Genomic DNA, 17,629 nt, shown 5'->3' with positions numbered 1-17,629 from the left:
CACTAACACACTATACACTACACTCACATCACACTAACACTATACACTACACATACACTACAACACTACACTACACTATACACTACACTCCACTACACCTACCACACTACACTAACACTACACTACCATACACTACCACTACACTACACTACTACACTACACTATACACTACACTAAACACACTACCACTACACTACACTACACTACACTATACACTACACTATACACTACACACTACACTACACTATCACACTACACTACACCTACTATACACTACACTATACACTACCACTACACAATACACTACACACTACACTACACTAACACTACACTCATACACTACACTATACACTACACTACTACACTACACTACACTACACCTAATACACTACACTATACACTACACTATACACTATACACTACACTACTACACTACACTACACTAACACTACACTATACACCACTTACACTCTACACACTATACACTACACTATACACTACACTATACACTATACACTACTACTACACTACCTATACACTACACACTACACTACCTACTATACACTACACTACTACACACTACACTATACACTACACACTACACTACTATACACTACACTATACACTACTATACACTACACTACATACTACACACTACACTATACACTACACACTACACTACTATACACTACACTATACACTACTATACACTACACTACATACTACACACTACACTATACACTACACACTACACTACTATACACTACACTATACACTACTATACACTACACTATACACTATACACTACACTATACACTACACTATACTATACACTACTATACACTACACTATACACTACACTACACACTACACTATACACTACTATACACTACTATACACTACACTATACACTACTATACACTACACTATACACTATACACTACACTACACTACACTACACTATACATACACTACTATACACTACACTATACACTACTATACACTACACTACACTATACACTACACTATACACTACACTACACTATACACTACACTATACACTACACTATACACTACACTATACACTACACTATACACTACACTATACACTACACTATACACTACACTATACACTACACTACACTATACACTACACACTACACTATACACTACACTATACACTACACTATACACTACACTATACACTACACTATACACTATACACTACACTACACTACACTATACACTACACTATACACTACACTACACTACACTACACTACACTATACACTACACTACACTATACACTACTATACACTACACTATACACTACACTACACTATACACTACACTATACACTACACTATACACTACACTATACACTACACTATACACTACACTATACACTACACTACACTATACACTACACTATACACTACTACACTACACACTACACTATACACTACACTATACACTACACTACACTATACACTACACTATACACTACACTATACACTACACTATACACTACACTATACACTACACTACACTATACACTACACTACACACTACACTACACACTACACTATACACTACACTATACACTACACTACACTATACACTACACTATACACTACACTATACACTACACTATACACTACACTACACTAACACTACACTACACTATACACTACACTATACACTACACTATACACTACACTATACACTACACTATACACTACACTACACTACACACTACACTATACACTACACTATACACTACACTATACACTACACTATACACTACACTACACACTACACTACACTATACACTACACTATACACTACACTACACACTACACTACACTATACACTACACTATACACTACACTATACACTACACTATACACTACACACTACACTACACACTACACTATACACTACACTATACACTACACTATACACTACACTATACACTACACTACACTATACACTACACTACACACTACACTATACACTACACTATACACTACACTATACACTACACTATACACTAACACTACTATACACTACACTATACACTACTATACACTACACTATACACTACACTATACACTATACACTACACTATACACTACTATACACTACACTACACTATACACTACACTATACACTACACTATACACTACACTATACACTACACTACATACTACACACTACAATATACACTACACACTACACTACTATACACTACACTATACACTACACTATACACTACACACTACACTACTATACACTACACTATACACTACACTATACACTACACTATACACTATACACTACACTATACACTACACTATACACTACTATACACTACACTATACACTACTATACACTACTATACACTACACTATACACTATACACTACTATACACTACTATACACTACACACTACACTACACTACTATACACTACACTACATACTACACACTACACTATACACTACACACTACACTACTATACACTACACTATACACTACTATACACTACACTACATACTACACACTACACTATACACTACACACTACACTACTATACACTACACTATACACTACTATACACTACACTACATACTACACACTACACTATACACTACACACTACACTACTATACACTACACTATACACTATACACTACACTATACACTATACACTACACTATACACTACACTATACACTACACACTACACTATACACTACACTATACACTACACTATACACTACTATACACTACACTACATACTACACACTACACTATACACTACACACTACACTACTATACACTACACTACACTATACACTATACACTACACTATACACTACACTATACACTACACTATACACTATACACTACACTATACACTATACACTACACTATACACTACACTATACACTACACTATACACTATACACTACACTATACACTACACTATACACTATACACTACACTATACACTACACTATACACTACACTATACACTACACACTACACTACACACTACACTACACTATACACTACACTATACACTACACTATACACTACACTATACACTACACTATACACTACACTATACACTACACTATACACTACACTATACACTATACACTACACACTACACTATACACTACACACTACACTACACTATACACTACTATACACTACACTATACACTACACTATACACTACACTACACTATACACTACACTATACACTACACTACACTATACACTACACTATACACTACACTACACTATACACTACACTATACACTACTATACACTACACTATACACTACACTATACACTACACTACACTATACACTACACTATACACTACACTACACTATACACTACACTATACACTACACTATACTATACACTACACTATACACTACACTACACTATACACTACACTATACACTACACTATACACTACACTATACACTACACTATACACTACACTATACACTACACTATACACTACACTATACTATACACTACACTATACACTATACACTACACTATACACTACACTATACACTACACTATACACTACACTATACACTACACTATACACTACACTATACACTACACTATACTATACACTACACTATACACTACACTACACTATACACTACACTATACACTACACTATACACTACACTATACACTACACTACACTATACACTACACTATACACTACACTACACTATACACTACACTATACACTACACTACACTATACACTACACTATACACTACTATACACTACACTATACACTATACACTACACTATACACTACTATACACTACACTATACACTATACACTACACTATACACTACACTATACACTACACACTACACTACACTATACACTACACTACACTATACACTACTATACACTACACTATACACTACACTATACACTACTATACACTACACTATACACTACACTATACACTACACTATACACGATACACTACTATACACTATACACTACTATACACTACACTATACACTACACTATACACTACACTATACACTACTATACACTACACTATACACTATACACTACACTATACACTACACTATACACTACTATACACTACACTATACACTATACACTACACTATACACTACACTATACACTACTATACACTACACTATACACTACACTATACACTACACTATACACTACTATACACTACACTATACACTACACTATACACTACACTATACACTACACTATACACTACTATACACTACACTATACACTACACAATACACTACACTATACACTATACACTACACTATACACTACACTATACACTACACTATACACTACACTATACACTACACTATACACTACTATACACTACACTATACACTACACTATACACTACACTATACACTACACTATACACTACTATACACTACACTATACACTACACTATACACTACTATACACTACACTATACACTATACACTACACTATACACTACACTATACACTATACACTACACTATACACTACACTATACACTACTATACACTACACTATACACTACACTATACACTACACTACACTATACACTACACTACACTATACACTACACTACACTATACACTACACTATACACTACACTATACACTACACTATACACTACACTACACTATACACTACTATACACTACACTATACACTACACTATACACTACACTATACACTACACTACACTATACACTACTATACACTACACTATACACTACACTATACACTACACTATACACTACACTATACACTACTATACACTACACTATACACTACACTATACTCTACACTATACACTACACTACACTATACACTACTATACACTACACTATACACTACACTATACTATACACTACACTATACACTACACTACACTATACACTACACTATACACTACACTATACACTACACTATACACTACACTATACACTACACTATACACTACACTATACACTACACTATACTATACACTACACTATACACTATACACTACACTATACACTACACTATACACTACACTATACACTACACTATACACTACACTATACACTACACTATACTATACACTACACTATACACTACACTACACTATACACTACACTATACACTACACTATACACTACACTACACTATACACTACACTATACACTACACTACACTATACACTACACTATACACTACACTACACTATACACTACACTATACACTACTATACACTACACTATACACTATACACTACACTATACACTACTATACACTACACTATACACTATACACTACACTATACACTACACTATACACTACACACTACACTACACTATACACTACACTACACTATACACTACTATACACTACACTATACACTACACTATACACTACTATACACTACACTATACACTACACTATACACTACACTATACACGATACACTACTATACACTATACACTACTATACACTACACTATACACTACACTATACACTACACTATACACTACTATACACTACACTATACACTATACACTACACTATACACTACACTATACACTACTATACACTACACTATACACTATACACTACACTATACACTACACTATACACTACTATACACTACACTATACACTACACTATACACTACACTATACACTACTATACACTACACTATACACTACACTATACACTACACTATACACTACACTATACACTACTATACACTACACTATACACTACACAATACACTACACTATACACTATACACTACACTATACACTACACTATACACTACACTATACACTACACTATACACTACACTATACACTACTATACACTACACTATACACTACACTATACACTACACTATACACTACACTATACACTACTATACACTACACTATACACTACACTATACACTACTATACACTACACTATACACTATACACTACACTATACACTACACTATACACTATACACTACACTATACACTACACTATACACTACTATACACTACACTATACACTACACTATACACTACACTACACTATACACTACACTACACTATACACTACACTACACTATACACTACACTATACACTACACTATACACTACACTATACACTACACTACACTATACACTACTATACACTACACTATACACTACACTATACACTACACTATACACTACACTACACTATACACTACTATACACTACACTATACACTACACTATACACTACACTATACACTACACTATACACTACTATACACTACACTATACACTACACTATACTCTACACTATACACTACACTACACTATACACTACTATACACTACACTATACACTACACTATACACTACACACTACACTACACTATACACTACACTATACTATACACTACTATACACTACACTATACACTACTATACACTACACTATACACTACACTATACACTACTATACACTACACTATACACTATACACTACACTATACACTACACTATACACTACTATACACTACACTATACACTATACACTACACTATACACTACACTATACACTACTATACACTACACTATACACTACACTATACACTACACTATACACTACTATACACTACACTATACACTACTATACACTACACTATACACTACACTACACTATACACTACTATACACTACACTATACACTACACTATACACTACTATACACTATACACTACACTATACACTAGTGCTGTACTAGTGACGAATTGGCCACGTTTTGTTTACGTGACAATCCCTTACAAGTTGGCCGTGTCGGGTGGTGGCGGGTTTTAACGACACATTTATAACTAACTTTACTACCCGGCTTCGCCCGAGACTTGGATTCTTGTCGTGGATTAATACACGGCCAACGCGGAGGGTTGGGGGGGGGATGCGTGACGTCAGCAGGCACACTGCGTGACGTCAACACATGCGGGTGACATCACAGATGTGACGTCACCGCTCATTTGCCGTGCAAAATATATCCATTATTGCGCCCCCCCCCCCCCCCCCCCCCCCAAAATACAAAAGTCTATTTTTATACTTTTGCATTGTTTACAGTCTGGAAGCTGCCCACATGCCAAATTTCAAGTTTGTTGCATGTCGGAAAGTATGCTAAACATTTCGAACAGACACACATATTCACAAATTTCCCTTTTATATATATTTCTAGACGAATGATATTAGTCGCGAAAACCCATGTAAAACACATTCTAACAAGAGAATAGGTTTTCCCCTTTTATCTGGTAACAAAACAGTTGTGTTAAGTTGTTAAAACACCAAACTGAAACCTTTTGCAAAGAATCATGTCTGTATTAACCACAATGCTTGTGGTCAAAATGCAAAAAAAAAAGTACTCCGTTATTGTTTGCATTTTGACCACAAGTATTGTGGTTAATGCCGTTATACCCACGAGACTTTACCGAAAGAACCAAAGAGTTAGGATTCCTGCAGTCACGAAAGCTTCAAATCAACTTAACACATCTGTTTTTAGTTTCCAGATAAAAGGGGGGAAAAAAACCTATTCTCATATTTTATACACTGGCAAAGGAGGTCCCCTGACATGAATTCTAACAAATGATACATTTTCTTGGTTCTTTCGGTAAAGTCACGTAGAAGGGAAATAATAAAAATAAAACATTATGATATAATAACATAATATAATAATAAAATAAAATAATATATGAGATTTTTTTAAATGTTTTATTTTTATAAATTGTATAATTAAATAGACGCTCCAAGCCTGGTGGTGTGTCATTCAGACGCTGTCTTCTCGACAGACCTGTTCTCCACCTGAGGACGGCTGCTTGCATTGTGGCCGAAACGTCGTGAGAATTATTTTATTATGTTTTATTTTAATTAATTTAATTTTTATTATTTTATTATCTCCATTCTACGTGACTTTACCGAAAGAACCAAGAAGATGAATCCCTGCAGTCACGAAAGCTTCAAATCGAAATTTTTTTATGTTTCATTTTTATTATTTTATGACTTCCCTTCTACGTGACTTTACCAAAAGAACCAACAAGATGAATCCCTGCAGTCACGAAAGCTTCAAATCGAAATGATACATTCCCTCCATTTCTGCACAGCATCTCGGCCCTCCCCTCCCCCCGCCCTCCGGCACACCTTTGAGAGCGACGGTGTCGGCGAGGATGCGTGCGAGCATCTCCTTGGGAAGCTTCTGGAAGGCTTCGTCGGTTGGAGCGAACACGGTGTAGGGTCCAACGCCGTTGCCCACCGTCTCCAGCATGCCGGCCGATCGCAGCGCCGACTGCGCGGACAGAACGGTCACGTCTGGCACGTTGTCGTAGTAACACCGCGGTTGCTAGGAGACGTCGATTATCTCGTCCGGGACGTCGTCGTAGGAACACCGCGGTTGCTAGGAGACGTCGATTACCTCCTCTGGCACGTCGTCATAGGAACACCGCGGTTGCTAGGAGACCGATTACCTCGTCCGGTACGTCGTCATAGAAACACCGCGGTTGCTAGGAGACGTCGATTACCTCATCCGGCACGTCGTCGTAGGAACACCGCGGTTGCTAGGAGACGTCGATTACCTCGTCCGGGACGTCGTCGTAGGAACACTGCGGTTGCTAGGAGACGTCGATTACCTCGTCCGGCACGTCGTCATAGGAACACCGCGGTTGCTAGGAGACGTCGATTATCTCGTCTGGCACGTCGTCATAGAAACACCGCGGTTGCTAGGAGACGTCGATTACATCGTCTGGCACGTCGTCATAGAAACACAGCGGTTGCTAGGAGACGTCGATTACCTCCTCTGGCACGTCGTCGTAGGAACACCGCAGTTGCTAGGAGACGTCGATTATCTCGTCTGGCACGTCGTCGTAGGAACACCGCGGTTGCTAGGAGACGTCGATTATCTCGTCCGGGACGTCGTCGTAGTAACACCGCGGTTGCTAGGAGACGTCGATTACCTCGTCCGGGAAGTCGTCATAGAAACACCGCGGTTGCTAGGAGACGTCGATTATCTCGTCTGGCACGTCGTCGTAGTAACACCGCGGTTGCTAGGAGACGTCGATTACCTCGTCCGGCACGTCGTCGTAGGAACACCGCGGTTGCTAGGAGACGTCGATTATCTCGTCTGGCACGTCGTCGTAGGAACACCGCGGTTGCTAGGAGACGTCGATTATCTCGTCTGGCACGTCGTCATAGAAACACCGCGGTTGCTAGGAGACGTCGATTACATCGTCTGGCACGTCGTCATAGAAACACCGCGGTTGCTAGGAGACGTCGATTACCTCCTCTGGCACGTCGTCGTAGGAACACCGCAGTTGCTAGGAGACGTCGATTATCTCGTCTGGCACGTCGTCGTAGGAACACCGCGGTTGCTAGGAGACGTCGATTATCTCGTCCGGGACGTCGTCGTAGTAACACCGCGGTTGCTAGGAGACGTCGATTACCTCGTCCGGGACGTCGTCATAGAAACACCGCGGTTGCTAGGAGACGTCGATTATCTCGTCTGGCACGTCGTCGTAGTAACACCGCGGTTGCTAGGAGACGTCGATTACCTCGTCCGGCACGTCGTCGTAGGAACACCGCGGTTGCTAGGAGACGTCGATTACCAACATTACAGGCCGCCTCATTGAGCCGCCATTTTGTGATGGCCACGTGGCTTGTGAGCTATGCAACTCGGTGGGGTCTTTTACCTGGTAACATCTCCCAGTTGAAAGAGTTTGTTTGGATATTTTTAGGTTTTTTCGGTGAAGTCACGTAGGTAAAAAATTGAAATTAATAAAAGTAAAATAAAAATAAAATAAAAATCACGACGTTTCGGAGGCAACACAAGCTTCCGTCTTCAGGTGGAACCATCACAGCACGATTGCTATATTTTAATTTTACTTTTATTAATTTTAATTTTTTAACTATGTGACTTTACCGAAAAAACCTAAGAATATGAATCCTTGCAGTCACGAAAGCTTCAAATCTACAATTAATACCCTCTACGCGGAGGAATTGCACCTATCTGTTAGAGTTTTTAACAGACAACGAGACAAGAAGTTACAGCTTCTCGAGACGCTGGCCTTCCTAAGGAGATGCCGAGATAACAAGGTAATCTGTTTTCTTGGAATAATCTCTTACTTGATACAGCAATCGTGCTGTGACGGTTCCACCTGAAGACGGAAGCTTGTGTTGCCTCCGAAACGTCGTGATTTTTATTTTATTTTTATTTTACTTTTTATTAATTTCAATTTTTTACCTACGTGACTTTATCGGAAAAAACCTAAGAATATGAATCCTTGCAGTCACGAAAGCTTCACATCTAGAGTTTGTTTGGAGTTTGCTTGCATCTCTCTCTCTCTCTCCCTATGGTCACGCGAAATATTATCTGGGCTCCTCCGGTTTTCCCCTCCCTCCATTTAGCGTTTTGATTATTCGCCTGCTATAAATGTCCATATGATAAGGGGCCGTTCGTAAATGACGTCACACAAAAAGTCAGACCCCCCCCTCAAATATGACGTCACAAAGCTTTACCCCCCCCCCCCCCCAAAACCATATTTCCTTTTTGAAAATAAAACATGCTTCAAATCTCTTTAAACTATTGTCATTGAAGTGCGTATTTAATGTGGCGCTGCACTCTGATGTTGTACGAGTGTTGTTATAACAATTCTATATTTATTTAAAGTTGAGCATTTTTACGTGACGTCACATTTCTCAAAGCCCCCCCCCCCCCCCTTCGTCACACATCGTCACACATGTCTGACCCCCCCCCCCTCCCCTAGGTGCGTGACGTCATTTATGGACGGCCCCTAAGGCACTGCGAGAGCTGTCATTTATTGCCAGGTTACTTCTGAAAAATAGAGCTGCATAGCTCAGTGGGCCTCGTTGGTAAAATAGAAACAAGTTTCAAATAGTAAATTTGGTCTCTTTCATTTTTCTCCGGGTTTTCCCTGTGTTTCTTCGTGAGTCCATGGGTCTATGTGTGAGTCCATGGGTCTGTGCGAGTCAGTGGGTCTCTGTGTGAGTCCATGGGTCTCTGTGTGAGTCAGTGGGTCTCTGTGTGAGTCCATGGGTCTATGTGTGAGTCCATGGGTCTGTGCGAGTCAGTGGGTCTCTGTGTGAGTCCATGGGTCTCTGTGTGAGTCAGTGGGTCTCTGTGTGAGTCAGTGGGTCTCTGTGTGAGTCTATGGGTCTCTGTGTGAGTCTTTGTGTCTCTGTGCGAGTCCATGGGTCTCTGTGCGAGTCTATGGGTCTCTGTGTGAGTCTATGGGTCTCTGTGTGAGTCTATGGGTCTCTGTTTGAGTCTATGGGTCTCTGTGCGAGTCTGTGGGTCTCTGTGCGAGTCAATGGGTCTCTATGTGAGTCTATGGGTCTCTGTGCGAGTCTATGTGTCTCTGTGTGAGTCTATGGGTCTCTGTGTGGGTCTATGGGTCTCTGTGTGAGTCTATGGGTCTCTGTGTGAGTCTATGGGTCTCTGTGTGAGTCTATGGGTCTCTGTGTGAGTCTGTGGATCTTTGTGTGAGTCTATGTGTCTCTGTGCGAGTCTGTGGGTCTTTGTGTGGGTCGGTCCATCTCTGTGTGAGTCTATTGGTCTTTGTGTGAGTCGATGAGTCTCTATGTGAGTCTATGGGTCTCTGTGTGAGTCGATGGGTCTCTGTGTCATGCATACGCACGCGTTCACACGAGAGAGGCAGCCCGCTGAGTGCGGGGGCAACAGGAGTGGAGGGGGGCAATCTAACCCGGGAACAAAACCAACAAATCCCTTTTTTATGAACTCCACCCCATCTTCTTGGTTATTTCGGTAAAGTCACGTAGAAGGTAAATAATAAAATAATGGCTAAAAAATAATAAAAACATTTTTTTTTTTACTTTATTATTTCCCTTCTACGTGACTTTACCGAAAGAACCAAGAAGATGAATCCCTGCAGTCACGAAAGCTTTAAATCGAAACTCCACCCCAACCCAACCCACTATTAACCAGGGCGGCCGCTTTGATTCGAACCACGAGCCCCCTTCGACGGGCCGTCGAGCTCGCTCCACGTGCCGCGTCACCGCACCCCCCCCACTGCCCCCCCCCCCTGCCCCCCCACTCACCGTGAGGGTCTTCAGGCGGCTGTCGCTCTCCAGGATGGCGCGGATGCTGGCGCTAGCCGGAGGGATGATGGCCTCGACAATGTGCACCACTCCGTTGGACGCGAGCAGGTTGGGTTTCAGGATCCGCACGCAGTTCACCGTGATGATCTGTCGGTGGTTGGGGGGGGCGGGGGGTCGGAGGGCACAACGGAGGGCGGCGGTGGCTTGAAGCTCGTCAAAGAATTCTAGATTTGAAGCTTTCGTGACTGCAAGGATTCATATTCTTAGGTTTTTTCGGTAAAGTCACAGAGGCTCCGCGGTTCGAAGCAAAGCGGCCGCCCTGGTTAATAGGGCTCGGGTCGGGTGGGGTGGGGTGGGGGGAATTCGTATCGAAGCTAGGCTTTATTCATAATCAACGTTTTTGGGTTTAGATCGCGTTATTATTTATAAATGTGTCGTAACCCTCCACCACCCGACACGGCCAATCAGTAAAAAAGTGTCACGTTGACAAAAGACAAATAGTTCACTGCTTTAGCCCACCAGTGTGTTGAAGCGTGAATCCACAACATTTACAAGTTTTGAGTACGACGTTTCGCTGGTAATTGCATCCAGCATCATCGGGCAATTCGCCAGAATGGTGAGGCTCTGCTCTGTCTCCCGTTCTTATATAGAGCAGCAGCAGGGTAACGTCATCATTAAATCATTAACTCATCAGGTGCAAAGATTTGAGGGTGGGGGGGGGGGTTATTGTAATTATATACTACATTAGTAATCGGGCAGTTGTTACGATGCGAGTTGTAGATTAGTAATCAGTTTTTGGTTCTTTCGGTAAAGTCACATAGAATGGAAATAATAAAAAATGATAAAATAAAACATGATAGAGAATTATTTTATTATGTTTTATTTTATTATTTTTATTGTTTCCATTCTACGTGACTTTACCGAAAGAACCAAGAAGATGAAACCCTGCAGTCACGTCAACAAAAAAAAAACGCGCCGCGTTCGTTACCGCTTCAGCACCCCGGTCGCGTGCTCGAGAGTGAACGCACGACATTTACAATTCGCTGGTGATTACAACCGGCTTCGTCAGGCGATTAGTCAGAATTAGGGTGGAGGGGTGAGAGGCCCACGTGGGGTGGAAAGGCATTTTGTTGTTGTTATTGTTGTTGTTGACCTGGTGCTCACACAAACGCTGTCACCAGAGGTCGCAACCGGGTACCCGAAACCCGTACCCTACCCGATACCCGTTTGCGACCTTGGTGCGGCCGGGTACGAATACAGGTAGACCGTGAGTCACTGGTGAGTCACTGTTTGTCACTCATTTCCCAACGTCTCGTCTCTTCTCACAATTAAAGTTCCTAGATTCAACCCACCCGCGCCTGCAACATGGCTTCATCCCAGAGCTCGCAATCAGGTACCCGATACCCGTACCCTACCCGTACCCGGCCGGGTACGGGTACCCGTTTGCGACCCTGGTGCGGCCGGGTACGGGTACGGGCAGGGGCGGTTTCTTCATTAGGGCGATTGGGCGACGCACCACCAATCTCAGCCGTTACTGTGCCTCTGGATATAGTCCAATCAGCGTCATGTCACGTTCTGTGGAGTACCGCCTCTTTTTGGTCGATTTCACTTTGGCTGAGAATCGCCCCGAGTGTTCCCATAGACTTACATTCAAAGATGTTTTTTTTCGAAAGGCGGGCGCTGCAATGCATTCTCTATGGCTTCCGAGAGGGCTCGCCCTAACGTGCTTACGTCATCATACGTAAGCACGTTTCAGTCAACAATATTATTTGTCGCCACCTAGTGGAATCTTTAATAAAATAAACTAAGTGGATTGTAATAATAGTGAGTATAGAAACAAACAAGATGTATTGTAAGAGTCACTTTATTTTTCATTAATATTAAAGAAGTGAAGTTGCCTTTACATGCTTAAGCTGTTAATTTATCCTTTGCATGGGTGGACCTTATCCTTATAAATCATCCAGACATTTGCCCCCCCTGAGAGATTTTGCAGGAGCCGCCACTGGAGTCTAATGTACTCTAAACGCACGTTTATTTGACCTGTTGACTACATACGGTGCGAAATAAATTCATCAAACATACATACGATTCTAAATGTATGTATGTATGTTGAACTTCTTTTGCACCAGACGTGGAAAACCGTGCTAATCGGAGATGGACGGTAATAACTGGAGGACCTGGAGATAAAATCCACGCGCCCACGTTGAGAGAGAGACACGCAAACTCCAAATATACAGCAGCAGGCATCGTCAGGCTCGTTTCGAACCCACGAGCTCCTGCGTACCAGGTGAGGTAGTCAACATCTCACCACGTTGAGAGAGAGACACGCAAACTCCAAATATACAGCAGCAGGCATCGTCAGGGTCGGGATCGAACCCACGAGTTCCTGCATACCAGGCGAGGTAGTCAACATCTCACCACGTTGAGAGAGAGACACGCAAACTCCAAATATACAGCAGCAGGCATCGTCAGGGTCGGGATCGAACCCACGAGTTCCTGCATACCAGGCGAGGTAGTCAGCATCTCACCACGTTGAGAGAGAGACACGCAAGCTCCAAATATACAGCAGCAGGCATCGTCAGGGTCGGGATCGAACCCACGACCTCCTGTATACCAGGCGAGGTAGTCAACATCTCCTAGCCACCCAGGATAACTCGCCCGTGGACAGCGGAGAGAGTGTAGAGTGGCGAGTGGTGAGTGGTGAGCGGGGAGGGGGGTGAGCAGTGAGCGGAGAGTGGTGAGTGGCGAGTAGTGAGTGGGTAGTGGTGAGTGGTGAGCGGGGAGGGGGGTGAGCGGTGAGCGGAGAGTGGTGAGTAGCGAGTGGTGATTCCGAAGCTTTGAGCGGTGAGTGGGGAGGGGGGTGAGCGGTGAGCGGAGAGCTGGGAGCTGGGAGCTGTAAGCGTTGAGTGGTGAGCGGGGCGCACGGTCCCCTCACCCCGTTGGAGTAGTGGTGGACGTGCAGCTCGTCCTCTTTGAGCGTCGGTAGCGCCATGCCGTGTTTGAGGTCCCTCCCGAGGAGACGACGGTCGACCAGCGAGTACGACATGGAGTCTCGGATCTCCGACTCGCTCTGCACAATCGGAATATTTGCGCGTGTTGATGGCGGAGGAATTCCGAAGAGCCGTTAAAGCTCTTGTTTTGGTCACAGATGTCTCAGGAAGGGGGGCACGGGGGGGGGGTCAGAACGTTACAACAAGCGATGCAATAGCGTCGCAAAGTGTAGGGAAGGTAAACGAATGACTTCAAAAAAGTATCGATTTAAAGCTTTCGTGACTGCAGGAATTCATCTTCTTGGTTCTTTAGGTAAAGTCACGTAGAAGGGAAGTAATAAAATAATAAAACGTCGTGAGAATTATTTTATTATGTTTTATTTTTATTATTTATTACTTCCCTTCTACGTGACTTTACCGAAAGAACCAAGAAGAAGTTCAAAAAAGTATACGAATAAAACGAAACCATTGTTTAGCTTACCAGGTAATGTCAATTCGATTTAAAGCTTTCGTGACTGCAGTGATGAATCTTTTTGGTTCTTTCGGTAAAGTCACGTAGAAGGGAAATAATAAAATAAAAGTTAATTATAAAATAAGCTTTTATTATGCGTAGAAGGGAAATAATAAAATAAAATTTTCTTATAAAATAATAAAATAATATTTTATTATGTTTAATTTTTATTATTTCCCTTCTACGTGACTTTACCGAAAGAACCAAGAAGAGGTCATGTAAATTTTTCTCTAACCCGGTCTGCAGCAAACAAAGACAAATATCCCCCGTGTAGCCTTTAACAGACTGTTGGGGCAAGTGCTGTTAACGAGTAGCAACCTACGAAGGCCGAAACATCACACGAGGGGGTGGGTGGCCAGCACCACGCCCGGCCGCCTTTGTCTCTAAAGTGGCGATGTTCACTACACACCGCACCAGGTACTCATTTGACCTACATATACCTCTGCCTGTTTTAATTTTAACAGGTAAGGCCCCACTGAGCCATGTAGCGCTTTTAAAATCCTTTATATTAAGTTCACTTGCTTGCTTGCTTAGGACCGTGCAAATCTTTCGGTCGTTTTTAAACCCACTTCCCGTGATCCAATCGAGCTGACATTTTGCAAACAGACTCGTTGTGCGTGACAATTAATGTTCGTGAAAAAAAATGCAAAAATTTTATACTTTTTAGGGCAAAAATATAATATTTATTTACCAATTGCTTAATGGTGGCAGGCAATTATCTGACCCATAGGTGGCAGCCATCTCAAGCCAGAGGACGAGAGGACTCTAGCCGCCACGCATATAAAGGATTTAGAGTGAAAAACTTTGTTTTTACGGGATATACTTGTTTAGAAGTGACCTTGCCACAAGTGATAGCTCAACGAAGTGGCTTATTATGCAGAAATATAGAGCAGCCAAATACTCCAATCGCGTGATGTTGATTCTAAATGTGGAGGGGAAAATTCAAATACAATTTAAACCGAACATTTTTTTTAATTTTACCAGGTAAGGCCCACTAAGCTATGTAGCGATTTTTCAAAAGCCACCTGGCCACCAAACTTTCGCTCAACAAAGTGGCTCATCACGTGCTAATTTATACCAGGAGCCATTTTCAATGAGAAAACGGGCGAATTAGTTATTTTTCTTTCTCATGAAGTCAGAAAAAAAGAACATATTCACCAAAATTAACAGTTTGTGGGGAATAATTGACATTTTCTGTACTTTTGAGGCATTAGGAATTAACACTTACTGCCCAGGAACAAAAAAAAATGTTGCTACACAGTGTTATCCTAGTAGCAAAAGTAGCTACAAATGCTACGGGCCCCGCACTTTCAAGGGCCCCGCGCTAACTGCTTTCAATCTATCAATTCCGGTTTTAGTGATTCTGCACTAGCTCTATTACTATAGTACTATACCGCCTTCAACTTTTACGAATGGCTGGGTGTTTAGGGTTAGCGATTTGTCGCGTAATTATCTGGCCGTATTGCAAACGAAAAAGTACAATTACTTTACTATGCGAGTAAAAAAATGCGTGTGTTTTAATATAACCGTGCTTGGTTTCTTTCATTATTTAGTGCCCCTTTATTATAACATATGCTACAGGCCCCGCGAAGGGGCAGCTAACATTCTTTCCGCGCCAAGCTCCCCCTCACCATCTCCACCCCCTTCCAGGCGTTGTCGTCGGGCGCGAAGGCGGTGAAGGCGGCGCGTCCGGCCAGCACGCTGCCCAGGTCGGCCTGTTCCATGTGGCCCATGGTGATGGTCGCCCCGGCGGCCTCCAGCGTCTCCGCCATGGTGCCCAGCGGCAGAACTGCGGTGGTGGAGGGACACGGCGGTGGCAGGCAACGGTGCGCCTTTTGGCGTCATCTGGTCCAACACCATGTGAGACTAGGCTCTAAGAAAAGCCGTCTGGACCAATCAATTTCAAGGACAGTGCATACATTATCAGAGTTATGTTTTTTGTTTGCATT

General features: G+C 42.0%; 1 protein-coding gene across 1 annotated transcript in view; it reads right to left on the bottom strand.

The window, feature by feature from the left end:
- Positions 1 to 17,629, bottom strand: part of LOC144736268 (transforming growth factor-beta-induced protein ig-h3-like) — an 84,977-nt gene that overhangs the window by 44,578 nt on the left and 22,770 nt on the right. The window contains exons 4-7 of the mRNA XM_078618891.1: positions 17,312 to 17,469; positions 15,115 to 15,249; positions 12,180 to 12,326; positions 8,253 to 8,397 (exon numbers count right to left, since the gene is read on the bottom strand). Of these exons, the coding sequence (XP_078475017.1) occupies positions 8,253 to 8,397; positions 12,180 to 12,326; positions 15,115 to 15,249; positions 17,312 to 17,469 (585 nt within the window). The remainder of the gene's footprint in view (positions 1 to 8,252; positions 8,398 to 12,179; positions 12,327 to 15,114; positions 15,250 to 17,311; positions 17,470 to 17,629) is intronic.

This window comes from Lampetra planeri, chromosome 60 (assembly GCF_965212315.1).
Source record: "Lampetra planeri chromosome 60, kcLamPlan1.2.h2, whole genome shotgun sequence".
NCBI lineage: Eukaryota > Metazoa > Chordata > Hyperoartia > Petromyzontiformes > Petromyzontidae > Lampetra > Lampetra planeri.
The sequence above is the reverse complement of the archived record's forward strand: the minus strand, read 5'-3'. Positions and strand labels throughout refer to the sequence as shown.